The sequence below is a fragment of the Bombina bombina genome, chromosome 1, assembly GCF_027579735.1.
Source record: "Bombina bombina isolate aBomBom1 chromosome 1, aBomBom1.pri, whole genome shotgun sequence".
Lineage (NCBI taxonomy): Eukaryota > Metazoa > Chordata > Amphibia > Anura > Bombinatoridae > Bombina > Bombina bombina.
The window spans coordinates 1,389,583,819-1,389,610,643 of record NC_069499.1 but is presented as its reverse complement, the minus strand read 5'-3'; the positions used below and the strand labels follow the sequence as shown (position 1 = coordinate 1,389,610,643).

Here is a 26,825-nt window from a genome sequence, read left to right as displayed (position 1 = left end):
TTCAGAGCTCTTCAGTTTTGGCCTCTTCTGAAGAGAGAATCGTTCATTTGTTTTCAGACAGACAATGTCACAACTGTGGCATACATCAATCATCAAGGAGGGACTCACAGTCCTCTGGCTATGAAAGAAGTATCTCGAATTTTGGTTTGGGCGGAATCCAGCTCCTGTCTAATCTCTGCGGTTCATATCCCAGGTGTAGACAATTGGGAAGCGGATTATCTCAGTCGCCAAACGTTGCATCCGGGCGAATGGTCTCTTCACCCAGAGGTATTTCTTCAGATTGTTCAAAGGTGGGAACTTCCAGAAATAGATCTGATGGCGTCTCATCTAAACAAGAAACTTCCCAGATATCTGTCCAGATCCCGGGATCCTCAGGCGGAGGCAGTGGATGCATTATCACTTCCTTGGAAGTATCATCCTGCCTATATCTTTCCACCTCTAGTTCTTCTTCCAAGAGTAATCTCCAAGATTCTGAAGGAATGCTCGTTTGTTCTGCTGGTAGCTCCGGCATGGCCTCACAGGTTTTGGTATGCGGATCTTGTCCGGATGGCCTCTTGCCAACCGTGGACTCTTCCGTTAAGACCAGACCTTCTGTCACAAGGTCCTTTTTTCCATCAGGATCTGAAATCCTTAAATTTAAAGGTATGGAGATTGAACGCTTGATTCTTGGTCAAAGAGGTTTCTCTGACTGTGATTAATACTATGTTACAGGCTCGTAAATCTGTATCTAGAGAGATATATTATAGAGTCTGGAAGACTTATATTTCTTGGTGTCTTTCTCATCATTTTTCTTGGCATTCTTTTAGAATACCGAGAATTTTACAGTTTCTTCAGGATGGTTTAGATAAGGGTTTGTCTGCAAGTTCCTTGAAAGGACAAATCTCTGCTCTTTCTGTTCTTTTCCACAGAAAGATTGCTATTCTTCCTGATATTCATTGTTTTGTACAAGCTTTGGTTCGTATAAAACCTGTCATTAAGTCTATTTCTCCTCCTTGGAGTTTGAATTTGGTTCTGGGAGCTCTTCAAGCTCCTCCCTTTGAACCTATGCATTCATTGGACATTAAATTACTTTCTTGGAAAGTTTTGTTCCTTTTGGCCATCTCTTCTGCCAGAAGAGTTTCTGAATTATCTGCTCTTTCTTGTGAGTCTCCTTTTCTGATTTTTCATCAGGATAAGGCGGTGTTGCGAACTTCTTTTGAATTTTTACCTAAAGTTGTGAATTCCAACAACATTAGTAGATAAATTGTGGTTCCTTCATTATGTCCTAATCCTAAGAATTCTAAGGAGAAATCATTGCATTCTTTGGATGTTGTTAGAGCTTTGAAATATTATGTTGAAGCTACTAAATCTTTCCGAAAGACTTCTAGTCTATTTGTTATCTTTTTCGGTTCTAGAAAAGGCCAAAAAGCTTCTGCTATTTCTTTGGCATCTTGGTTGAAATCTTTAATTCATCTTGCCTATGTTGAGTCGGGTAAAACTCCGCCTCAGAGGATTACAGCTCATTCTACCAGGTCAGTTTCTACTTCCTGGGCGTTTAGGAATGAAGCTTCGGTTGATCAGATTTGCAAAGCAGCAACTTGGTCCTCTTTGCATACTTTTACTAAATTCTACCATTTTGATGTATTTTCTTCTTCTGAAGCAGTTTTTGGTAGAAAAGTACTTCAGGCAGCGGTTTCAGTCTGAATCTTCTGCTTATGTTTTTCATTAAACTTTATTTTGGGTGTGGATTATTTTCAGCAGGAATTGGCTGTCTATTTTATCCCTGCCTCTCTAGTGACTCTTGTGTGGAAAGATCCACATCTTGGGTAATCATTATCCCATACGTCACTAGCTCATGGACTCTTGCTAATTACATGAAAGAAAACATAATTTATGTAAGAACTTACCTGATAAATTCATTTCTTTCATATTAGCAAGAGTCCATGAGGCCCGCCCTTTTTTTGTGGTGGTTATGATTTTTGTATAAAGCACAATTATTCCAATTCCTTATTTTATATGCTTTCGCACTTTTTTTATCACCCCACTTCTTGGCTATTCGTTAAACTGAATTGTGGGTGTGGTGAGGGGTGTATTTATAGGCATTTTGAGGTTTGGGAAACTTTGCCCCTCCTGGTAGGAATGTATATCCCATACGTCACTAGCTCATGGACTCTTGCTAATATGAAAGAAATGAATTTATCAGGTAAGTTCTTACATAAATTATGTTTTTCCATGGTTGCCTTGGCGCATATTGATAAGCCACTTTACTTGAGAGTTCCTAGGCAGCTAGCTATCGGTGAGCAGGACCACTTTAAGGGAATTGGTGAGCAGGGGCCACTTTTACAGGTTGTCAGGGTCCCTATTTAATAGGCAAATGGCTTTGAAAGTTGATTAAAAAAAATAAAAAAATTTATGAACGTTAACCCCTTAATGACCACGATATACCCTGTATGTCGCTGGTCGTTAAGAAATTGTCTTCTTATAATAGCTTGCGGCAAGACCCCACTTTTAGACCCTTCCTCCCTCCTGCTAAAATATGCTATGAAAAAAGCAACCCCCATAGATATACCAGCAACGTATAGAGCATATTTCTTTCATGTAATTAGCAAGAGTCCATGAGCTAGTGACGTATGGGATATACATTCCTACCAGGAGGGGCAAAGTTTCCCAAACCTCAAAATCCAGGAGGGGCAAAGTTTCCCAAACCTCAAAATGCCTATAAATACACCCCTCACCACACCCACAATTCAGTTTTACAAACTTTGCCTCCCATGGAGGTGGTGAAGTAAGTTTGTGCTAGATTCTACGTTGATATGCGCTTCGCAGCAGGCTGAAGCCCGGTTTTCCTCTCAGAGTGCCGTGAATGACAGAGGGATGTGAAGAGAGTATTGCCTATTTGAATACAATGGTCTTCCTCTAGGGGATCTATTTCATAGGTTCTCTGTTATCGGTTGTAGAGATTTCTTCTCCTACCTCCCTTTTCAGATCGACGATATCTATCTAGCTATCTACTATATGTAGATGAGTGTCTTAGGGTAAGTAAGTCTTCTTTTATTTATGACACTCTAAGCTATGGTTGGGCACTTTATATGTAAAGTTCTAAATATATGTGTTAAACTTATATTTGCCATGATTCAGGATAATCAGTATTCCTTCATTCAGACTGTCGGTTTCATTATTTGGGATAATGCATATGAATAAATAATTTTTTTCTGACCTTAAAAATTTTCAATTTACTTTTTTCCCTGCGAGCTGTTAGACTCGCGGGGGCAGAAAATGCTTCAATTTATTGCGTCATTCTTGGCACAAACTTTTTTGGCGCAAAAATTCTGTCATTTCCGGTGCCATAGTTGACGCCGGAAGTTTGTTCGTGGGTTGCGTCATTTTTTGACGTATGTGTGTTAGACGTTTATTTGCGCCAAAAAATGTGGGTGTCGTTTTTGACGTCAGAGGATGTGGCGTCATACTTGGCGCCAAAAAATATGGGCGCTGTATTTGGCGCCAATAATGTGGGCGTCATACTTGGCGCCGAAAAATTTGGGCGTCATTCTGGTCTCCACCTTTTTTCACATTATTTAAGTCTCACTTTTTCATTGCTTCTAGAGGCTTGTTTATTTTGCATCTTTTCCCATTCCTGAAACTGTCATTTAAGGAATTTGCTAATTTTGCTTTATATATTTTTTCTATTACATATTGCAAGATGTCACAACCTGACCCTGGATCAGAATCTACTTCGGGAAAGACGCTGCCTGATGCTGGTTCTACCAAAGTTAAGTGCATTTGTTGTAAACTTTTGGTAACTGTTCCTCCGGCTGTAGTTTGTGTTAGTTGTTATGATAAACTTTCTAACGCAGATAGTGTCTCCATTAGCAATAATCCTTTTACCTGTTTTTCCTTCAACATCTAATGTTCAGGATGTCCCTGTTAATGTAAAAGAATTTGTTTCTAATTCTATTAGGAAGGCTCTGTCTGTTATTCCTCCTTCCAGTAAACGTAAAAGGTCTTTTAAAACGTCTCATATTTCAGATTAATTTTTAAGTGACCGCCATCATTCTGACTTATCTGTTTCTGATGAGGATCTATCTGGTTCAGAAGATTCTGCTTCAGATATTGACAATGATAAATCTTCATATTTATTTAAGATGGAGTTTATTCGTTCTTTACTTAAAGAAGTGTTGATTGCATTAGATATGGAGGAGTCTAGTCCTCTTGATACTAAATCTACTAAGCGTTTAAATTCAGTTTTTAAACCTCATGTAGTTATTCCAGAAGTTTTTCCAGTTCCTGATGCTATTTCAGAAGTAATTTCTAGGGAATGGAATAGTCTGGGTACTTCATTTACTCCTTCTCCAAGGTTTAAGAAATTGTACCCCGTGCCATCTGATAGATTAGAATTTTGGGACAAAATCCCTAAAGTTGATGGGGCTATCTCTACTCTTGCTAAATGTACTACTATTCCTACGGCGGATAGTACTTCCTTTAAGGATACTTTAGATAGGAAGCTTGAATCCTTTCTAAGGAGAGCTTATTTATGTTCGGGTAATCTTCTTAGACCTGCTATTTCTTTGGCTGATGTTGCTGCAGCTTCCACTTTCTGGTTGGAGGCTTTAGCGCAACAAGTGTCAGACCCATAATGCTTATAGCATTGTTAAACTTCTTCAACATGCTAATAACTTTATTTGTGATGCCATTTTTTATATCATTAGAATTGATGTCAGCTATATGTCTTTAGCTATTTTAGCTAGGAGAGCTTTATGGCTTAAATCTTGGAATGCAGATATGACTTCTAAGTCAACTTTGCTTTCTCTTTCTTTCCAAGGTAATACATTATTTGGTTCACAGTTGGATTCTATAATTTCAACGGTTACTGGGGGGAAAAGGAACCTTTTTGCCTCAGGACAAAAAATCTAAAGGTAAATATAGGGCTGCTAATCGTTTTCGTTCCTTTCGTCAGAATAAGGAACAGAAGCCTGACCCTTCCCCTAAAGGAACGGTTTCCGTTTGGAAACCTTCTCCAGTCTGGAATAAATCCAAGCCTTTTAGAAAGTCAAAACCAGCTCACAAATCCGCATGAAGGTGCGGCCCTCATTCCAGCACAGCTGGTAGGGGGCAGGTTACGATTTTTCAAAGATATTTGGATCAATTCGATTCACAGTCTTTGGATTCAGAACATTGTTTCACAAGGGTACAGAATAGGTTTCAAGGTAAGGCCGCCTGTGAGAAGATTTTTTTTCTCTCTCGCATTCCAGTAAACCCAGTGAAGGCTCAGGCATTTCTGAAATGTGTTTCAGACCTAGAGTTGGCTGGGGTAATTGTTCCAGTTCTGGAACGGGGTCTGGGGTTTTACTCAAATCTATTCATTGTACCAAAGAAGGAGAATTCCTTCAGACCAGTTCTGGATCTAAAAATATTGAATCGTTTATGTAAGGATACCAACATTCAAAATGGTGACTATAAGGACTATTCTGCCTTTTGTTCAGCAAGGGCATTATATGTCTACAATAGACTTACAGGATGCATATCTTCATATTCCAATTCATCCAGATCACTATCAATTCCTGAGATTCTCTTTTCTAGACAAGCATTACCAGTTTGTTGCCCTTCCGTTTGGCCTAGCAACAGCTCCAAGGATCTTTTCAAAGGTTCTCGGTGCCCTTCTCTCTGTAATCAGAGAACAGGGTATTGCGGTATTTCCTTATTTGGACGATATCTTGGTACTTGCTCAGTCTTTACATTCTGCAGAATCTCATACGAATCAACTTGTGTTGTTTCTTCAAAGACATGGTTGGAGGATCAATTTACCAAAGAGTTCCTTGATTCCTCAGACAAAGGTAACCTTTTTGGGTTTTCAAATAGATTCAGGGTCCATGACTTTGTCTCTAACAGAAAAGACGTCTGAAGTTGGTTTCAGCTTGTCAAAACCTTCAGTCTCAATCATTCCCTTCGGTAGCTTTGTGCATGGAAATTCTAGGTCTCATGACTGCTGCATCGGACGCGATCCCCTTTGCTCGCATTCACATGAGACCTCTCCAGCTTTGTATGCTGAACCAGTGGTGCAGGGATTATACAAAGATATCACAATTAATTTCCTTAAATCCCAATGTTCGATCTTCTCTGACTTGGTGGTTGAATCACCATCGTCTAATTCAAGGGGCCTCTTTTTTGTCCTCTTTTGGACTGTGATCTCAACAGATGCGAGTCTTTCAGGTTGGGGAGCTGTATGGGGATCTCTGACAGCGCAGAGGGTTTGGGAATTTCAAGAGGCAAAATTACCAATCAACATTTTGGAACTCCGTGCGATTTTCAGAGCTGGCCTCTTCTGAAGAGAGAATCCTTTATTTGTTTTCAGACAGACAATGTCACAACCGTGGCGTATGTCAATCATCAAGGTGGGACTCACAGTCCTCAGGCTATGAAAGAAGTATCTCGGATACTTGTATGGGCGGAATCCAGCTCCTGTCTAATCTCTGCGGTTCACATCCCAGGTGTAGACAATTGGGAAGCGGATTATCTCAGTCGCCAGATGTTACATCCGGGATAATGGTCTCTTCACCCAGAGGTATTTCTTCAGATTGTTCAAATCTGGGGACTTCCAGAAATAGATTTGATGGCCTCTCATCTAAACAAGAAACTTCCCAGGTATCTGTCCAGATCCAGGGATCCTCAGGCGGAAGCAGTGGACGCGTTGTCGCTTCCTTGGAATTATCAACCTGCTTATATCTTTCCGCCTCTAGTTCTTCTTGCAAAAGTGATTTCCAAAATTCTAATAGAACGTTCGTTTGTATTGCTGGTGGCTCCAGCATGGCCTCACAGGTTTTGGTATGCGGATCTCGTTTGGATGGCAAGTTTCCAACCTTGGACACTTCCGTTAAGGCCAGACCTTCTATCTCAAGGCCCATTTTTCCATCAGGATCTCAAATCATTAAATTTGAAGGTATGGAGATTGAACGCTTGATTCTTAGTCATAGAGGTTTCTCTGACTTAGTGATTAATATTATGATACAGGCTCAAAAGTCTGTGTCTAGAAAGATTTATTACCGGGTTTGGAAGACTTACATTTCTTGGTGTTCTTCTCATAAATTCTCTTGGCATTCTTTTAGAATTCCTAGGATTTTACAGTTTCTTCAGGATGGTTTGGATAAGGGTTTGTCTGCAAGCTCTTTGAAAGGTCAAATCTCTGCTCTTTCTGTTCTTTTTCACAGAAAGATTGCTAATCATCCTGATATTCATTGTTTTGTACAGGCTTTGGTTCGTATTAAGCCTGTCATTAAGTCAATCTCTCCTCCTTGGAGTCTTAATTTGGTTCTGAGGGCTTTGCAGGCTCCTCCGTTTGAACCTATGCATTCTCTGGATATTAAATTACTTTCTTGGAAAGTGTTGTTCCTTTTGGCCATCTCTTCTGCTAGAAGAGTTTCTGAGTTACCTGCTCTTTCTTGTATATCTCCTTTTCTGATTTTTCATCAGGATAAGACGGTGTTGCGGATTTCATTTAAATTTTACCTAAGGTTGTGAATTCTAATAACATTAGTAGAGAAATTGTTGTCCCTTCATTGTGTCCTAATCCTAAGAATTCTATGGAGAGATCTTTACATTCTTTGGATGTAGTAAGAGCTTTGAAATATTATGTTGAAGCTACTAAAGGTTTTAGAAAGAAAGACTAGTCTATTTGTTATCTTTTCTGGTTCCAGGAAAGGTCAGAAGGCTTCTGCCATTTCCTTGGCATCTTGGTTAAAGTCTTTGATTCATCATGCTTATGTAGAGTCGGTTAAGTCCCCGCCTCAAAGGATAACGGCTCATTCTACTAGGTCAGTTTCTACTTCCTGGGCTTTTAGGAATGAAGCTTCTGTTGATCAGATTTGCAAAGCAGCAACTTGGTCTTCTTTGCATACTTTTACTAAATTCTACCATTTTGATGTTTTTTTTTCTTCTTCTGAAGCAGTTTTTGGTAGAAAAGTACTTCAGGCAGCTGTTTCAGTTTGATTCTTCTGCTTATAATTTCAGTTTTTTTCATTATAAGATTAAAACTTTTTGATTTGGGTGGATTATTTTTTCAGCGGAATTGGCTGTCTTTATTTAATCCCTCCCTCTCTAGTGACTCTTGCGTGGAAGTTCCACATCTTGGGTATCTGCTATCTCATACGTCACTAGCTCATGGACTCTTGCTAATTACATGAAAGAAAACATAATTTATGTAAGAACTTACCTGATAAATTAATTTCTTTCATATTAGCAAGAGTCCATGAGGCCCACCCTTTTTGTGGTGGTTATGATTTTTTTTGTATGAAGCACAATTATTCCAATTCCTTATTTTTGATGCTTTCGCTCCTTTCTTATCACCCCACTTCTTGGCTATTCGTTAAACTGAATTGTGGGTGTGGTGGGGGGTGTATTTATAGGCATTTTGAAATTTGGGAAACTTTACCCCTCCTGGTAGGAATGTATATCCCATATGTCACTAGCTCATGGACTCTTGCTAATATGAAAAAAATGAATTTATCAGGTAAGTTCTTGCATAAATTATGTTTTTTCTCAGGCTAATCTTTGCTTGAATACATCATTTTATCTAACCTGTATGGAATGCTGTATACCATTATTTTTAACTGATCCATTATAATGTGTATTTGGGTTTTCTACGTACAGAACTTTTCCACCCTATGCACAACTTTTGATTAATAAACCAGTAAATCTAAAGCCTTTTAATTGATACCAGCTGACTTTTGCGTTCCCCCTTTTCAGGCGTCCCAGTGGTGTCCCCGAAGAAGATCTCCGTAACCACCTGGTGCCTTACCTTCTGCAGCAGAGGGATTACCTGCGAAAAATCCTGAAGGACAGAGTGGAAGAGAATGCGAAGCTCGCTCAGGCTGTGCTGGCTGGTAGGCAGAAGATAGAAGAAATGCAACAGGAGATAGAAAGGAGGAAGAAAGCATGGCAGGTGTGTGGTTTTGTTATTGGTGTAATGTTTTAGAATCAAATATGGTTGTAATGTCAAAAAAGAGCAAACTTGGTAAGAACAATGGCCCTGCCTTAAAGGGACTTTAGCCCTATCTTTTTATGTTCATGTTTTAGATGAGCATAAAATTAAATAAATAAAATTGTTTGCATTTTGCTACATGGTATTTGTTGCAGAGAAGACCTAGAAAGGACGTGTGGAGAACTAATATGGCAGTAGTTTTTTAAGAATGCTTTTGAGCACTAGATGGCAGCAGTATTTTCACGTTTAACACTTTCAAAAGCATTTTTGCAAAGTTGCTGCCTCATGTCCCTTTAAAATACCATCCAGGCCTAAAATAAGCAATACACAATGTAAGACAACCAACCACAGGTTTATACTTCAGCTTTGTCATGTTAAATATATCTGTATATATGTGCATAGATATATTGATTAATATGTCATTCATACATATACTCTGATATAAAAATGTCTTGACATCTGTAATGATATAGTTCTCTCTAGCAAATGGTTTGAAATGGGTGACACAGACCCCCCTCTCTATACCTGGATACAGACACTGCACTAATTTGCTGAAATGAAAGTCAATAGATAATAAATAAAATGTCATGTGATCAGGGGGGCTGTCAGAAGATGCTTAGATACAAGTCAATCAGAGGTGAAAAGTATATTAATATAACAGTGTTGGTTATGCAAAACTGGGGAATGGGAAATAAAGGGATTCTCTGTCTTTTTTTTTATTTTTTATTTTTTATTTTTTTTTTTATTCTTTTTATTGAGATTCATTCAAGGTATACAAACATGTATGTCAATATAAATCATATAGGCAAGGTTACACAACGTAAAATGATTATCAGGGATCTAATTATCCTCAAACATAAACACAAGACAACTGCAAACGTTAATATGCACAATTAATACCCACTAAACTGTACGCCTTCTAGAAATAAACCTTTTAAGGCCACTCTTGGACCTCATAATATCTCAAAATAAAATGTAACAGTATAGAAGGCAACTATAATCAGGAAGAGATCACTTTTGAATCTCAGATTGTGAATCTGCATTTTTTACATAAATACCTCTTCTGAAAATAGGAGGCCACTCTTGGGCCATGGTCTGATATGTATACCCATCAGAGGTAAGTAAATTGGGTCTATAGCCACTTTTGGGCTTAGTAGAATATGTAACCGTAAATATGAATATCAATCATAATTATAAGATAAGTGTCAACCATCACAATATCAATCTCTTAAAAACATATTTGGTTCACTCATCAACACATCCTCTGAATTTGGAACAGAACAATTGAACAAACAACTATGTATATTTACTATCACAGTTTCCCTAGGATCATTACAATGTAATAATGATGATGAATAAGTTAGGTGACTGTCATGTAAGAAGAAAATTAATATTTCTACAGGATATATTTTCCTTTACCTACGTAGTAGGCTCAATGGTGTCAGGGGAGGGAGAGACAGGCTTTAGTTAAGAATGAATAAATATAAATTTAAGGTCGAATTAGTAGGGAAATATATCATTGTAGGATACATATGTTATATAGACTTTTGCAGTATCTCCCCTCAGGGATTGTTGTCACCACTGGACACAGTCGGGTAAGGGAAAATGGATATGACCCACTCCCAAATGGAGAGCGGGAAAGAGTGAGGGGAGATACTTTGGGATCTGAAAGCCCCATATATCCCCTAACAGGGGATATATTATCAAAGGATAACCTTCGTGTTTGCATAGGCACAGTACACATCTACTTCGATATGTCCCACGGGATCAGATAATAGTGTATATGGGGTAGTATAATGAGTAACATTGACTCCTACTAGATTCTCAGTCTCATTCCGTATCACAATAAATTGTGCGGCAACCCATCTCCAATATAAGCTATGGGCAACTGAAGTTAAGTATGACTATATCAATCTACACATATGACTATATAAAGTTTACTGTCTAAGGAGGACTTCTCCTATTCTTAAGTAACCCTTTCTCGGTGGAAAGCAGGATTTAACTGGTATCTTCAAATAAATATGTTGTAAGCTACATATCACTTGTTGGGGAACTTAGAAGAATAACTCAAGCAGCTTTGTGGTGTAGTCTGAATATCTAATTAGGAACTGTTGAGACCTATAGACAACTGTGTCTGTCGAAAAGACTTACCTAATAGTAATGTATGAGAGGGTCTAGAAGTAAGCTCCTGACCTGAACCTATGAGTGTAATGTTGATCTTGAAATTTTTTATAGTATTAGGGCACATTTATATAAACAGAAAAATATAACAATTGCAAGTACGCCAAACAGTAAGAAAATAAAAACTTCGACATCCCACTCGCTACGAAAAGCAAAATCTATAATCTAATTCCCCTAATCTGTCGTTATGTAAATCTAAACAAGCACATTACCAATCCCCGTTAAACATGCTTAGGGGACTGAGAGGGGTGTCCTGAGTATTACATTTTGAGAGTAACTGTATCTATAATTAAAAGAACATGTCATATAATGTTAAGCCTCGAGATATCAGAATTACAGGCTGTATACAAGTAAACTGATCTGCATAGAGCAGTAATATAGGTCATTCCCAAAGCTATACCCAGCAGTGGTTGAGACCACGTTTACTATTATCAGATGCATTAATAAAATGCTGAACATGCAGTGAAATAATACGAACACTCAGTAATTAGCTCCTGTTTTTAAAAGTATTTAACCAGAACATATAGGTACTTCATGACGTCTAGAACAAACAGTCTGTTAGCCAGTATAGGTACTGCAAATTGAATTAGTTCCAACAAAGCACAGTTAGTCTTCTAATAAGTAAGAAATTAATCTCACTGTATAAAATAAGGTGGTCTATCCCACTCCAGTACTGCTTAATGGTCGATGGGAGTGTAGATTGTCTATACGTATCTGGCCTTGGTATGGCAGCTCAGGGGTTAACCTACCAGGTCCGTGTGGGCTTTGTATGTTTACGGTCAAGTAGAGAGCATTGTCCCATTCCTCTGCACCACGATTGAGCAGCTTTTGTCGGAGATTGTGTCGCATGTCACCAGAAGTAGTAGCCATATCTGCGCCACGCTCTGGGAGGCCGGCCCCACCTCCCCGCATGGAGCACACAGGCCCCTCTGTTTCGGATCTCTCCAGAATCGTTGTCGGTAAGGGACTATCTGTGAGGTCCACTGACTCACTTTGTTTGGTAGTAAGAATATGCGCCCGTGGCTCGCTGGAACATTCAGGACCTAACAGGTCAGTAACGAAGCTTGATGTAAGATGATCAGCCGTAGTGGCGTATATTTTTTTCTTTGGTGCCTGGGTTTAGGTGTGCAGTTAGACCTCGTAATGGTCGCCACATTTTTTCCTTCCCTTGTTCTCCTTCAACCGGCAGCTGCTGTATATCTAAAGGTGTTGTAGACGTTTCAGGGTGTGGGCTAAGGCTGCTATATATCACTGATCGTAAGCTCCTCTCTAGTGCACAAAAATGGCTGCGAAGCTGCTCAGCCATGTCAGCTTCCCACTTAGTGAGAGTGTCCATGATCCTGTCTGACCCGCTATGTATTCTCTGTACCTCTAGGGTCATTGACAACTCGCTGCAAGAGGTTCAAGTGTTTAGGCCTCTGTGTTTTATCTTGTTTCAGGTACAAAAAGTTGATTAAATTGCTCTGGCAGGGTTCCACATGGGCTGAGAGATGAACTCCTTCAGGGATTGAACACACAGCAGCCCTCAGTAATAGCGTGTCAACTTGAAGATGGGTTTTACTCAAAAGTCCGGCTAAATATACTTCTGAGCCTGCAAAGTGCCAAAATTTATTGAAATTTGGTGCTGGATGGTCGCTAAACTTGACTTTAAATATTAATATAGCTGGAGCTGTTAAGAGATGTGACCATCCAGTTCAAGATTTGACTCCTCCCCGATTCTCTATCTTTTAAAACAACAAAAAATCTGGTGTTGACTGTCCCTTTAAATAATTGCCGTGATACTTGCCTAATTCAGGATTCCCCCTGTGGACAGCAAACACAGGTCTGGCCTCGTGTTTGAAGCTAGCCGAATCTCTGTAATTAGCACAGACATATTGATAAATAAATGATTAATCACTGGGCCTCTTTGAGCCTTCTCAATACACAGATACCCATACTTGATGGCAGTTTAAATCTTAATATTTGAAGGAGAAGTTGAAAGTTCAAATTAAATTCTAAAGTCTAAACAAATTGTAGATAACTTTCATATATTTAATGTGTACCTCAGTATTGTATAAATTATATATATTTGAGTCTAGGAGATGTCTAACATCCTATAAATAAGTGTCTTATATTAAATGAACAGCAGTATTGCCCTATTTAAAATATATGATAAACAGCATTTGTTTTTCAGACATCTGATGTACAAATGAGGTTTAGGAATGAATACATACTAAAAAAATGGCCGTATGGATATAATCATGGATATAAGTCCATACTCTTATTTCATCATGGCACATATCTTAATGTTTAAGATCTTTGTATTAAATAAACAAATATATACAGTATATCTATAATATTAGTTCCAACAGAATTCAATTCTAATTACATTTATGTATATAATATGGGAATCACTGGAAAATGTAACAATATAGTATCAGAATATGAAATTAAATTTCCTGAAATATTTAATTTGCTGAAATTATAATTGCTAAGTTCCCTAATAGAAATATGACTTAAGTACATCACTTAAGACATTGTCAATAGGAGATGTATATTATATGCACATATAGATATACAATATACCCATGTTTGGACTTGTAAATACGTGCTCAGTTAGATTAAATGGGCCATGTATTGAACATATAGTTTATTAAAGCCAGGGTCTACTGAGCGGGTCTTGGATATCCAAATCGCTTCACAGGCTTGCTGGCTAGTCACAGCATGCCCGGTCGCACCATTGTAATAAATGTAGCTCGCTCCTGCTCTGGTCTAGGAGTCCAACGTTCCAACGTTACACTGCAACATCTGAAAATACTTTTAATTTTCTAAGTTACCGCTTAAATAATTTTATATAATTCTGAACCTTTACTGTCACTTTAAGATTTTGCAAACAAAGCTACATTCCAGTTGCCTGTGACCTCCGGCGTCCAGTGCAAGAATTGCAGGCAAAGATATTCAATTGTTGAGATTGAATTACAAGGTCATTCCGCAGTATGGGAATGAGAGGGTATGAGAGGTGAGCTCAGACCCAAAGGGCGTAATCGGAGATTTCATTGGGTGATAAGAAATGAAGGTTGGAGTTTGAGATATAAAACTCCTTGCACAGGAGGTGAAAAGGTTCATGCTGCTTACTTTGCCTGACTGATCTGCTGCCTTGTATATACAGTCTTTGTGAAACAAACTTTTGATGGGAAACTTTTTAGACCAAAAAGAGCAAACCAAATTGGGCCTACTATTCACCTCCAGATTTGTGCAAAACCTTTTCATATGACGGTGAAACAGAATTCTGATTGAAAGAGCTGAACAACTCTCAAATTGGTTAACTGGTATCGTATTAGCGATTGTTTTAAATATTTTTGTTAGATTTTGGCTAAATATTATTTATAGCATAGTATAGCTGCAGCTGTAATTTATAGTAATAATTTTAATATTCATAGGCCAGTGTGATCTATAAATAATCATATCATTAAGCAATTTACTATTAAGAGGGAAGGATTTTTGTATTTTTGAAGTCATACGTTAATTTGGAGCTACTGTGATTAATTTTGAATTCATAATATATAAATCTCTGGTTGTTTAATTGAAGTACAATACATTGTCTGGGTCTAAAATAGTGAATTATATTTATATGGGAATCACATTAAATTTTGGGAGTTAAGCTAAGATTTCATTGTGAGATTTGGACATAGGTTAGTCCAAACGTTGTTAAATAAGCTATATATATTGAATTGGTTAAACTTTCTGGCTATTTATAAATTTTTCTAGTATAATTCATGTGTGATATTTAATAACCAATTCATTTTGAGCTAAGGTTAATTTATAGAAATATTGTATCCATAATACTGTGGTACCAGGCGATTCATTGAATATACTGATTAATCTAAATAATTTTATAGCTTGCTTTATATAGAATATTATAACAACTAGAAATATATATATATATATATATATATATATATATATATATATATATATATATATATATATATATATATATACTCATAATCAATAACCTATATCCATCTTAATACAAGGAGAGTCCATGGCTTCATTCATTACTTGTGTGAAATTCAGAACCTGGCCACCAGGAGGAGGCAAATACACCCCAGCCAAAGGCTCAAATACCTCCCCTCATCCCCCAGTCATCCTTTGCCTTTTGTCACAGGAGGATGGCAGAGAAGTGTCAGAAGATTCGGAGTAGTCTCTTATGGAGAGTAGTACTCTTCGGAATGGGAGTGGAGTTTTAAGTAGTCTTGTCAGCCTCTCAGTGAGAGCATTGACAAATGTTAGGGTCTGGAGATGCAGGGAGAGACTTTCTGATGATAACGCAAGACAGGGTCACAGTGTGACTCCTTTTATCTGTATAGAATCAAGGGTTAATATCTCTGGAAGGTGATTATTGAACAGTGGGGGATGTATACATAATTGTTTTATTGTGGTCTTTGCTGCAATATGTGTGAGATGTGGCTCTGTGTGAACAGTCAGGTTCTTCCGTTTATTTGATACTGTGCAGCCTGTTGGCGTGCATTTTCTCGGCTGCAGGGGCGGTCCTGCATGGCATTCCATGTGACCGGCACTGGCCTCATTCTCTTCCTTTTTCTGACCGTCGGTTTCCGGAGACGAATGCGGTTTCTCTGTGGGCCTGGGTCATAGGAGGTGGTGAGTGCCCCGGCCATTGGGAGTATAAAGGTGCCATTTATTTTTCTATAGTCCCATATTAAAGGTGCAAGCTATGGAGGACTCTGATGCATTAGAGGGAACTCCCTCTTTGCCTAAATCTAATGCCTGTGTTTATTGTGATGAGGCTACGGTATATCTGCCTGCTCAACTATTTTCCACATGCCTTGATAAAATAGTGATATCTAAAAAGAACAAGATGTTTAGTACCACTGAGCCGTCCACCTCTAAGGGATCTCCGTCCCGTGAGGTGCGTTCCCTACAATCATCTCTGTTTACACATGCAGCTCCCCAGTACACTACAAATCCTCCTGCGGGAGGGGCTCTGTGGCTGCCAGATTTTGCAGATCAGTTGCAAAAGTTCCCGGAACACAAATTACCGGGGGAACCTTCTATTCCTAAGCTTGATAAGGTTTATGAGGACAGGGTGGAGCCCCAGACTTTCCCGGTTCCCGTAAAGATGGCGAATATTATAAAGAATAAATGGGAGAGACTTGGTTCATCTTTCTCCCCTTCTTCGTTTAAGACATTGTTCCCGGTTCCTGATTCTCAGCTAGAATTGTGGGGATCTGTCCCTAAGGTGGATGGAGCCATCTCCACGCTTGCCAAGCGCACCACTATCACACTTGAGGATAGTTTGTCGTTTAAGGAACCCATGGATAAGAAATTAGAGACCCTGTTAAGGAAAATGTTTCAGCACACGGATTTCGTATTTCATCCTGCAGCGGCGGTTACTGCGGTGGCAGGAGCCGCAACCTATTAGTGTCACTCTCTGTCAGAGATGATTGAGGTGGAGACTCCCCTCGATGAGATACAGGAAAGCTAATTTGTTTATCTGTGATGCAGATTATTTGCTCGAATGCTAAGACATCAGGCTTTTTTGTTCTGGCACGGAGGGCCCCGTGGTTGAAGTCGTGGTCTGCTGACATGACGTCCAAATCTAGATTACTTTGCCTTCCATTTAAGGGAAAGATTATTTTCGGTCCAGGCTTGGACTCTATCATATCTATGGTTACGGGGGGCAAGAATAAACCTAAGGGTCTACATTTTCGTTCGGACAAGTCCCAACGACAGCAGCCTGCCGCGAAGCCCGAGCAGTCCAAGGGATCATGAAAACCCTCTTCGTCTTGGAATAAAGCTAAGCAGAGTAAAAAGCCCGCCGAGACAAAATCGGCATAAAGCGGCGGCCCCCGATCCGTCTTTGGATCTCGTAGGGGGCAGACTATCTCTTTTCACGGAGGCTTGGATGAGAGACATGCAGGATCCTTGGGTTCTGGAGGTTATTGCCCAGGGTTACAGGATAGGTAGGTACAGCATACGAAAGCTATGAAGCCTGTGTTAGATTGGCTCTTATTCACTCGTTATAAACACATCCACAATGATACAGATCATTTAGATTGAATTTCAGTCACTGAATATACTTGCGTTTTGCTTTACAGTGGCGGATGGTGAGTATTCCTGCTCTGTTACATCGGAGTTGTTCAAATGAGGAGCTGCGTCTTCAGACCGCACACTATGAGAACTGCTTCCTTGTTGAGCGGCTGTAGCATCCTGTGTGTTTGCACGCTGTGTCTGAGTGGGGATGACGTCGGCGTGTAAAGAAAATATCAGCTGTTTAGCGAAGGGTGGAGTTAACACGCCAATGCTTACTACCTGCTAACAAATAAGATTGAAAATAGTGAGTTAGATATTCATGGTGAAACTATAATTGAGGTAATCAAATTCTGTATGTTGTAAGTTTTATATATCCACTTGTAGAAAAGTTCTGGTAAGATTTGAGCTTAGGAGATGGGTATCTAGAGCTGATTAGAAACAGCTGTCTGATACCACACACTTGCAATAATCAAGCTATTGCTTTAGGTTTAAGTCCCTCCTTAAATAGATGTTCTGAGTAGCTACAGGCCTTCTTCTTAAAGGGATAGTGGATATGATACACTCCCAGGGGCAGATTCCTCTTGTCAAATCTATCGTCAAGACCAGAGAGACAAGATGCCTTTCTAGAGTGCGTGAGGGATCTCTCCTCTCTAGGAGTAATTGTACCAGTACCTCTAGCAGAAAGAGGTCTAGGGTACTATTCAAACCTTTTAGTGGTCCCAAAGAAGGAGGGCACGTTTCGCCCGGTTCTGGACCCGTCGGTCCCATCTTTCAAGATTGAGATGGTAAGGTCTATTCTGCCCTTAGTTCAAGAGGGTCAGTTCATGACTACAATAGACTTGAAGGACGCCTACCTTCATGTGCCAATACACAAGGATCCTAAGATTCGCTTTTCTGGACCTGCAGTTTGTAGCTCTCCCCTTCGGTCTGTCTACTGCCCCAAGAGTCTTTATGAAGGTTATGGGAGCTTTGCTTGCGGTGGCAAGATCAAGAGGTATTGCAGTAGCACCTTATCTGGACGACATCCTGGTCCAGGCTCCGTCCTGCTGGCTGGCAGAGGACCATTCAAGAGTTATTCTACTTCTTCTTCGATCTCATGGGTTTTCTGGTTCCCAGTACCAGAGTGGAGTTCCTGGGCACGATAATAGACTCCATATCCATGAAGATATTCCTGACAGATTAGACGTTGCAAAATTGCCTCCAACTGTCTTGCCTTTCAAACCTCCTCAAGGCCATCCATGGCCTGGTGTATGGAGGTGATTGGGCTTATGGTATCAAGTATAGATGTCATTCCTTTCGCCAGGTTCCATCTCCGTCCTCTTCAGTTGTGCATGCTGAGACAATGGAACAGCGATCACTCGGATCTATCCCAACAGATCTCTATGGACAACCGGGTGAGGGACGCCCTCTCTTGGTGGCTTCGTCCGGATCAGCTGTCCCAGGGGACATCCTTCCTGAGACCATCCTGGGAGATTGTGACTACGGACGCGAGCCTCTCAGGATGCAAAGCTGTTTGGGGTGCCAGGAAGTCACAGGGCAGGTGGAGTCGGGAGGAGTCTCTTCTTCCGATCAACATCCTGGAACTTTGAGCGATCTTCAATGCTCTGAGGGCTTAGCCCCTCCTGGGTTCGTCCCAGTTCATGATCCGATTCCAGTTGGACATTACCTCGGTAGCTTTCATCAACCACCAGGGGGGGGGGGGGGTGAGAAGCTCCGTAGCTAAGAGGGAAGTATCTCGGATTCTGGAATGGGCAGAGTCCCACAACTGCTCGCTCTCAGCAATCCACATCCCGGGTGTGGATTTTCTCAGCAGACTATCGTTTGATCTGGAGGAATGGTCTCTTCACCCCGAAGTGTTTGCGGAGATTTGCAAAAGATGGGGGACTCTGGACGCCATGAGATCTATCTCCGGAATCAACTTCAAGCTAATCAGATACGCCTTAGTAGTGCTTTGGGGATTCAACCTAGTCTACATATTTCCACCGTTACCACTTCTTCCTCGAGTAGTGGCCCGTATCAACTATTCTGATTGCTCCATCGTGGCCGCAGAGGATGTGGTTTGCGGATGTGGTGGGGATGTCATTGTTTCCTCCGTGGAGGTTGCCCTGTCGCAGGGCATCAAAATCTAGATTCTTTGAGGCTGACTGCGTGGAGATTGAACGCTTAGTCTTAGCCAAGAGAGGGTTTTCTGAGAGTGTGATGGATACTCTTATTCAAGCCAGGAAAGCCGGTAACCTGATGCATCTATCATATGGTATGGAGGACCATTTGTTACTGATTTGAGGATAGGCTTCCCTGAATAAAAAGAATTCCACTTGCCTAATAGTTGCCCTCTTCTAACTCCACACTAACATCATTATCACCTTTGCCGTCCCCACCTCCTGTTTCTGTCCTCCTACCCATCTAGATTGTAACAGGTCCCTGAATTCCCCGTGTATTTGTTAGTTTAATTTTGTCCGGTGTCTTGTATTATATCGCTGTTGTACTTTTATCTTTGTACCCATGGACAGCACTGCAGAATCTGTTGGCGTTTTTATAAACAATAACTAGCGCTGTCTAGCTGTGAAAAACTGTTAAATTGCATTGAGATTAGAGGCGGCCTTCAAGGTCTTTGAAATTAGCATGTAAGCCTACCTAGGTTTAGCTTTCAACTATGAATTCCAAGCTAACAAAGCAAATTTGATGATAAAAGCAAATTGGAAAGTTGTTTAAAATTGCATGCCCTATCTGAATCATGAAAGTTTAATTTTTACTAGACTGTCCCTTTAACTTCCACTAAATCTTATGCCATCTATATAACTTCCATTAAATCTTTAAGGGATAGTAAACACCAAAAATGTTAATGTTTAAAATATAGTAACCCCTTTATTTACCATTCCCCAGTTTTGCATAATCAACACGGTTATAGAAATATACTTTTTACCTCTGTAATTACCTTGTATCTAAGCTTCTGCAGACTGCCTCCTTATCTCAGATCTTCTGAAAGACTTGCATTTCAGGCAATTAGTGCTGACTCTTAAATAACTCCACGTGCATTAGCACAATGCTATTTATATAAAACACATGAACAAACGCCCTGTAGCTGTCAAAAACTGTCAAATGCATTCAAATAAGAGTCGGCCTTCAAGGGCTAGGACATTAGCATTTGAGCCTACCTAGTTTTAACTTTGAACTAAGAATACCAAGAGAACAAAGCAAATTTGATGATAAAGATAGTTGTTTAAAATTACACGCCCTATCTGAATCATTAAAGTTTTTAATTTGGACTTTACTATCCCTTTTAATGTGCTATTTTTCACGCATTGAAGCCATTTAGCTTTTATTGGTGATTCACTGATCTAGCCTACTAGGCACATATTTTAAACATTTATCTAATTACCCAAACACATTGGTTCACCTATAAACACAAGTGAAAGCTCAAGAATAAAGTAAAATAAACTTTGCTGGTTATCAGCTATCTGTAATTATAAGGGATGTGTATTAGGAACATACGTTATTAAACTAATGCTGAATACGGCGGAAGCAGCAGCATTCTGTGATTTTCAGAGCAGGACTTTTTTTCCTATGAAAGTGCAACACGCGCAAATCCTTTATTCCATGATGCATCTGGGGGTCCTCAGCATGCTATGCACTAAGGAAGTGTTATTCTCCACCCTCACAGGCTAAAGCAACACCTTGAGATTGTAATATAAATCCATTAAAAATGTGTATTATAAAAATAATAATGCAGTGCACTTTATTTTACCACATTTTCTGTAATTTAGGTCTAAAAACTGCGTTTGTTGCATAGTTTGATCACTTTTGTGGTCTATTTCTCTTGTAAGGTGTATCCAGTCCACGGATTCATCCATTACTTGTGGGATATTCTCCTTCCCAACAGGAAGCTGCAAGAGGATCACCCACAGCAGAGCTGTCTATATAGCTCCTCCCCTAACTGCCACTCCCAGTCATTCTCTTGCAGCTCTCGACAAGGGAAGTAGCTAGAGAGATGTGGTGAATTAATGTAGTTTATCTTCAATCAAAAGTTTATTATTTTCAAATGGTACCGGAGTTCTACTATTTTGGCTTCAAGCAGAAAGGTGAAGAAGAGTCTGCCTGCAGTTTTTTGATGATCTTAGCAGGTTGTAACTAAGATCCACTGCTGTTATCACACATAACTGAAGAGATGGGTAACTTCAGCTGGGGGAATAGCGTGCAGGGTTTCCTGCTCTGAGGTATGTGCAGTTTTAAATTTTTCTAGAGAGATAAGCTAGAAAATGCTGACAGTACCTGATTTATTTAAGGTAAGCCTGATTACAGTGATTTAATAACGACTGGTATCATGCTTGCTGTAAAGGGTAATATTTTTGTTATTTACTCTCATTACTTAATAGATATAACGTTTGCTTGATGTATATAAACGTTTACTACATATGGTGATAAAACTTTATTCTGGGGCCCAGTTTTTCCACATGGCTGACTAGATTTTGCCTAGGGATAGTTTTTTTTAAGGCCCTCTCACTGTGAGTACATGTTGGGAGGGGCCTATTTTCGCGCCTTAATTGCGCAGTAGTTTTTGCAGCTTGAGACATCCAGCTTCCCTGAAGGAGTCCCCTGACATATAGGACCCCTCTACAGGGTTTTTGTGCCTTCCAAAGTCGTTGTATGGGCAGGTAGGAGCCACAGTAGAGCTGTGGCAGTTGGTTGTGACTGTTTTAAAAACAGATATATCGTTTTTCTCTTGTTAAGTGTATTCAGTCCACGGGTCATCCATTACTTATGGGATTATATCTCCTTCCCAACAGGAAGTTGCAAGAGGATCACCCAAGCAGAGCTGCTATATAGCTCCTCCCCTCACACGTCATATCCAGTCATTCTCTTGCAACTCAACTAGATAGGTCGTTGTGAGAGGTCTGTGGTGTTTTTATACTTAGTTTATTTCTTCAATCAAAAGTTTGTTATTTTAAATGGCACCGGAGTGTGCTGTTTGTTCTCAGGCAGTATTTAGAAGAAGAATCTGCCTGAGTTTTCTATGATCTTAGCGGAAGTAACTAAGATCCACTGGCTGTTCTCGCACATTCTGAGGAGTGGGGTAACTTTCAGAAAGGGAATAGCATGCGGGGAATCCCGCAAAAGAGGTATGTGCAGTAAATTATTTTTCTAAGGAATGGAATTGACTAAGAAAATACTGCTGATACCGATGTAATGTAAGTACAGCCTTAAATGCAGCGGCGACTGGTATCAGGCTGATGAATGTATGTACAATAAGTAATTTTCTAAGGAATGGAATTTGACTAAGAAAATACTGTTCTTGTATTGTATAAGCCTTAACTGCAGTAGAAGCGACTGGTAGCAGGCTTATTAATAAGACTATCTAACATTTAAAGTGTATGTTTAAAACGTTTACTGGCATGTTATTCGTTTTTTGTGAGGTACTTTGGTGATAAATCTTTTGGGGCATGATTTTCCACATGTCTGTCGTTTATTTCTATGTAGAAGCGTTTAACTAAGGTTTCCCACTGTTGTAATAGGAGTGGGAGGAGCCTATTTTAGCGCTTTTTTGCGCAGTAAAAATTCAGTTTCAGTCTTCCTGCTTCTTCCTCCTTGATCCAGGACATCTCTAGAGAGCTCAGGGGTCTTCAAAAGTCATTTTGAGGGAGGTAATCAGTCACAGCAGACCTGTGACAGTGTGTTTGACTGTGATAAAAAACGTTAATTGTTAATTTGATTATCCGTTTTTGGGTATTTAGGGGTTAATCATCCATTTGCTAGTGGGTGCAATACTCTTCTAACTTAATACATTTACTGTGAAGATTTGGTTGCTATAACTGATTTGGTTCTTTGTTATTTCAACTGTGACTTTTTTTTTTTTTTTTTTTTGTGCTTCTTAAAGGCGCAGTAGCTGAATCTGCTTGTTCACTATGTTTGAAGGCCAATGTGGAGCCCCACAGAAATATGTGTACTAATTGTATTGATGTCACTTTGCATAAAAGTCAATCTATATCTGTAAAGAAATTATAACCAGACAACGAGCGGGAAGTTATGCCGACTAACTCTCCTCACGTGTCAGTACCTTCGCCTCCCGCTCAGGGGGCGCGTGATATTGTGGCGCCAAGTGTATCAGAGAGGCCCATACAAATCACTTTGCAAGACATGGCGGCTGTTATGACAGAGGTATTATCTAAATTGCCTGAATTAAGAGGCAAGCGCGATAGCTCTGGGTTAAGGACAGAGCACGCTGATGTGAGAACCATGTCTGATACTGCGTCACAATTTGCAGAACATGAGGACTGAGAGCTTCATTCTGTGGGTGACGGATCTGATCCAGGGAGACCGGATTCAGAGATTTCTAATTTTAAATTTAAGCTTGAGAACCTCCGCGTATTGCTAGGGGAGGTATTAGCGGCTCTGAATGATTGTAACACGGTTGCAATTCCAGAGAAAGTATGTAGGTTGGATAGATACTTTGCGGTACCGGTGTGTACTGACGTTTTTCCTATACCTAAAAGGCTTACAGAAATTATTAGCAAGGCGTGGGATAGACCCGGTGTGCCTTTTTCCCCACTTCCGATGTTTAGAAAAATGTTCCCGATAGACGCCACCACACAAGACTTATGGCAGACGGTCCCTAAGGTGGAGGGAGCAGTTTCTACTTTAGCTAAGCGTACCACTATCCCGGTGGAGGATAGTTGTGCTTTTTCGGATCCAATGGATAAAAAATTAGAAGGTTACCTTAAGAAAATGTTTGTTCAAAAAGGTTTTATCTTACAGCCCCTTGCATGCATTGCGCCTGTCACTGCGGCTGCGGCATTCTGGTTTGAGTCTCTGGAAGAGGCCATTCGCACAGCTCCATTGGATGAGATTATGGCCAAGCTTACAGCACTTAAGCTAGCTAATGCATTTGTTTCTGATGCCGTTGTACATTTAACCAAACTAACGGCTAAGAACTCCGGATTCGCCATCCAGGCGCGCAGAGCGCTATGGCTTAAATCCTGGTCAGCTGACATGACTTCTAAGTCTAAATTGCTTAATTTTCCTTTCAAAGGGCAGACCTTATTCGGGCCCGGCTTGAAAGAAATTATTGCTGACATTACTGAGGGTAAGGGTCATACTCTTCCTCAGGACAGGGCCAAGTCAAAGGCCAAACAGTCTAATTTTCGTGCCTTTCGTAATTTCAAGGCAGGAGCAGCATCAACTTCCTCCGCTCCAAAACAGGAAGGACCTGTTGCTCATTACAGACAGGGCTGGAAAACTAACCAGTCCTGGAACAAGGGCAAGCAGGCCAGAAAGCCTTCTTCTGCCCCTAAGACAGCATGAAGAGAGGGCCCCCTATCCGGAAACGGATCTAGTGGGGGGCAGACTATCTCTCTTCGCCCAGGCTTGGGCAAGAGATGTCCAGGATCCCTGGGTGTTAGAAATCATATCTCAGGGATATCTTCTGGACATCAAAGCATCTCCTCCACAAGGGAGATTTCATCTTTCAAGGTTATCAGCAAACCAAATAAAGAAAGAGGCATTTCTACATTGTGTGCAAGACCTCTTAGTATTGGGGGTGATCCACCCAGTTCCGCGGACGGAACAAGGGCAAGGGTTTTACTCAAATCTGTTTGTGGTTCCCAAGAAAGAGGGAACCTTCAGACCAATCTTGGACCTAAAAATCTTAAACTCCTAAGAGTTCCATCATTCAAAATGGAAACTATTCGAACCATCCTACCCATGATCCAAGAGGGTCAATACATGACCACGGTAGACTTAAAGTATGCCTACCTTCATATACCGATTCACAAGGATCATTATCGGTACCTAAGATTTGCCTTTCTAGACAGGCATTACCAGTTTGTAGCTCTTCCCTTCGGGTTGGCTACGGCCCCGAGAATCTTCACAAAGGTTCTGGGCTCACTTCTGGCGGTTCTAAGACCGCGAGGCATAGCGGTGGCTCCGTATCTAGACGACATCCTGAAACAGGCATCAAGCTTTCAAAGGGCCAAATATCATACAGAGATAGTTCTGGCATTTCTGAGGTCGCATGGGTGGAAGGTGAACGTGGAAAAGAGTTCTCTATCACCACTCACAAGAGTCTCCTTCCTAGGGACTCTTATAGATTCTGTAGAGATGAAAATTTACCTGACGGAGTCCAGGTTATCAAAACTTCTAAATGCTTGCAGTGTCCTTCATTCCATTCCACGCCCGTCAGTGGCTCAGTGCATGGAAGTAATCGGCTTAATGGTAGCGGCAATGGACATAGTGCCATTTGCGCGCCTGCATCTCAGACCGCTGCAATTGTGCATGCCAAGTCAGTGGAATGGGGATTACTCAGATTTGTCCCCCCTACTAAATCTGGATCAAGAGACCAGAGTTTCTCTTCTCTGGTGGTTTTCTCATGTCCATCTGTCCAAGGGTATGACCTTTCGCAGGCCAGATTGGACGATTGTAACAACAGATGCCAGCCTTCTAGGTTGAGGCGCAGTCTGGAACTCCCTGAAGGCTCAGGGATCGTGGACTCAGGAGGAGAAACTCCTCCCAATAAATATTCTGGAATTAAGAGCAATATTCAATGCTCTTCTAGCTACGCCTCAGTTAGCAACACTGAGGTTCATCAGATTCCAGTCGGACAACATCACGACTGTGGCTTACATCAACCATCAAGGGGGAACCAGGAGTTCCCTAGCGATGTTAGAAGTCTCAAAGATAATTCGATGGGCAGAGTCTCACTCTTGCCACCTGTCGGCGATCCACATCCCAGGCGTAGAGAACTGGGAGGCGGATTTTCTAAGTCGTCAGACTTTTCATCCGGGGGAGTGGGAACTCCATCCGGAGGTGTTTACTCAACTGGTCCATCGTTGGGGCAAACCAGAACTGGATCTCATGGCGTCTCGCCAGAACACCAAGCTTCCTTGTTACGGATCCAGGTCCAGGGACCCGGGAGCGGTGCTGATAGATGCTCTGACAGCCCCTTGGGTCTTCAACATGGCTTATGTGTTTCCACCATTCCCGATGCTTCCTCGACTGATTGCCAGGATCAAACAGGAAAGGGCATCGGTGATTCTGATAGCGCCTGCGTAGCCACGCAGGACCTGGTATGCAGACCTAGTGGACATGTCGTCCTGTCCACCATGGTCTCTGCCTCTGAGGCAGGACCTTCTAATTCAGGGTCCTTTCAATCATCCAAATCTAGTTTCTCTGAGACTGACTGCATGGAGATTGAATGCTTGATTCTATCAAAGCGTGGCTTCTCGGAGTCGGTTATTGATACCTTAATACAGGCTCGGAAACCTGTTACCAGAAAAATTTACCATAAGATATGGCGTAAATATTTATACTGGTGCGAATCCAATGTTTACTCATGGAGTAAGGTTAGGATTCCTAGGATATTGTCTTTTCTACAAGAGGGTTTAGAAAAGGGCTTATCTGCTAGTTCGTTAAAGGGACAGATTTCTGCTCTGTCTATTCTTCTACACAAACATCTGGCAGAAGTTCCAGACGTTCAGGCCTTTTGTCAGGCTTTGGCTAGGATTAGGCCTTTGTTTAAGACTGTTGCTCCGCCGTGGAGTTTAAATTTAGTTCTTAAAGTTCTTCAAGGTGTTCCGTTTGAACCCCTTCATTCCATTGATATTAAGCTGTTATCTTGGAAAGTTCTGTTTTTGATGGCTATTTCCTCGGCTCAAAGAGTCTCTGAGTTATC

At 40.7% G+C, this 26,825-nt stretch overlaps 1 protein-coding gene across 1 annotated transcript in view; it reads left to right on the top strand.

The window, feature by feature from the left end:
- PMF1 (polyamine modulated factor 1) overlaps positions 1-26,825 on the top strand; it is a 79,214-nt gene that overhangs the window by 45,465 nt on the left and 6,924 nt on the right. Inside the window, exon 4 of the mRNA XM_053704616.1 lies at positions 8,716-8,911. Coding sequence (XP_053560591.1) covers positions 8,716-8,911 — 196 coding nt within the window. The remainder of the gene's footprint in view (positions 1-8,715; positions 8,912-26,825) is intronic.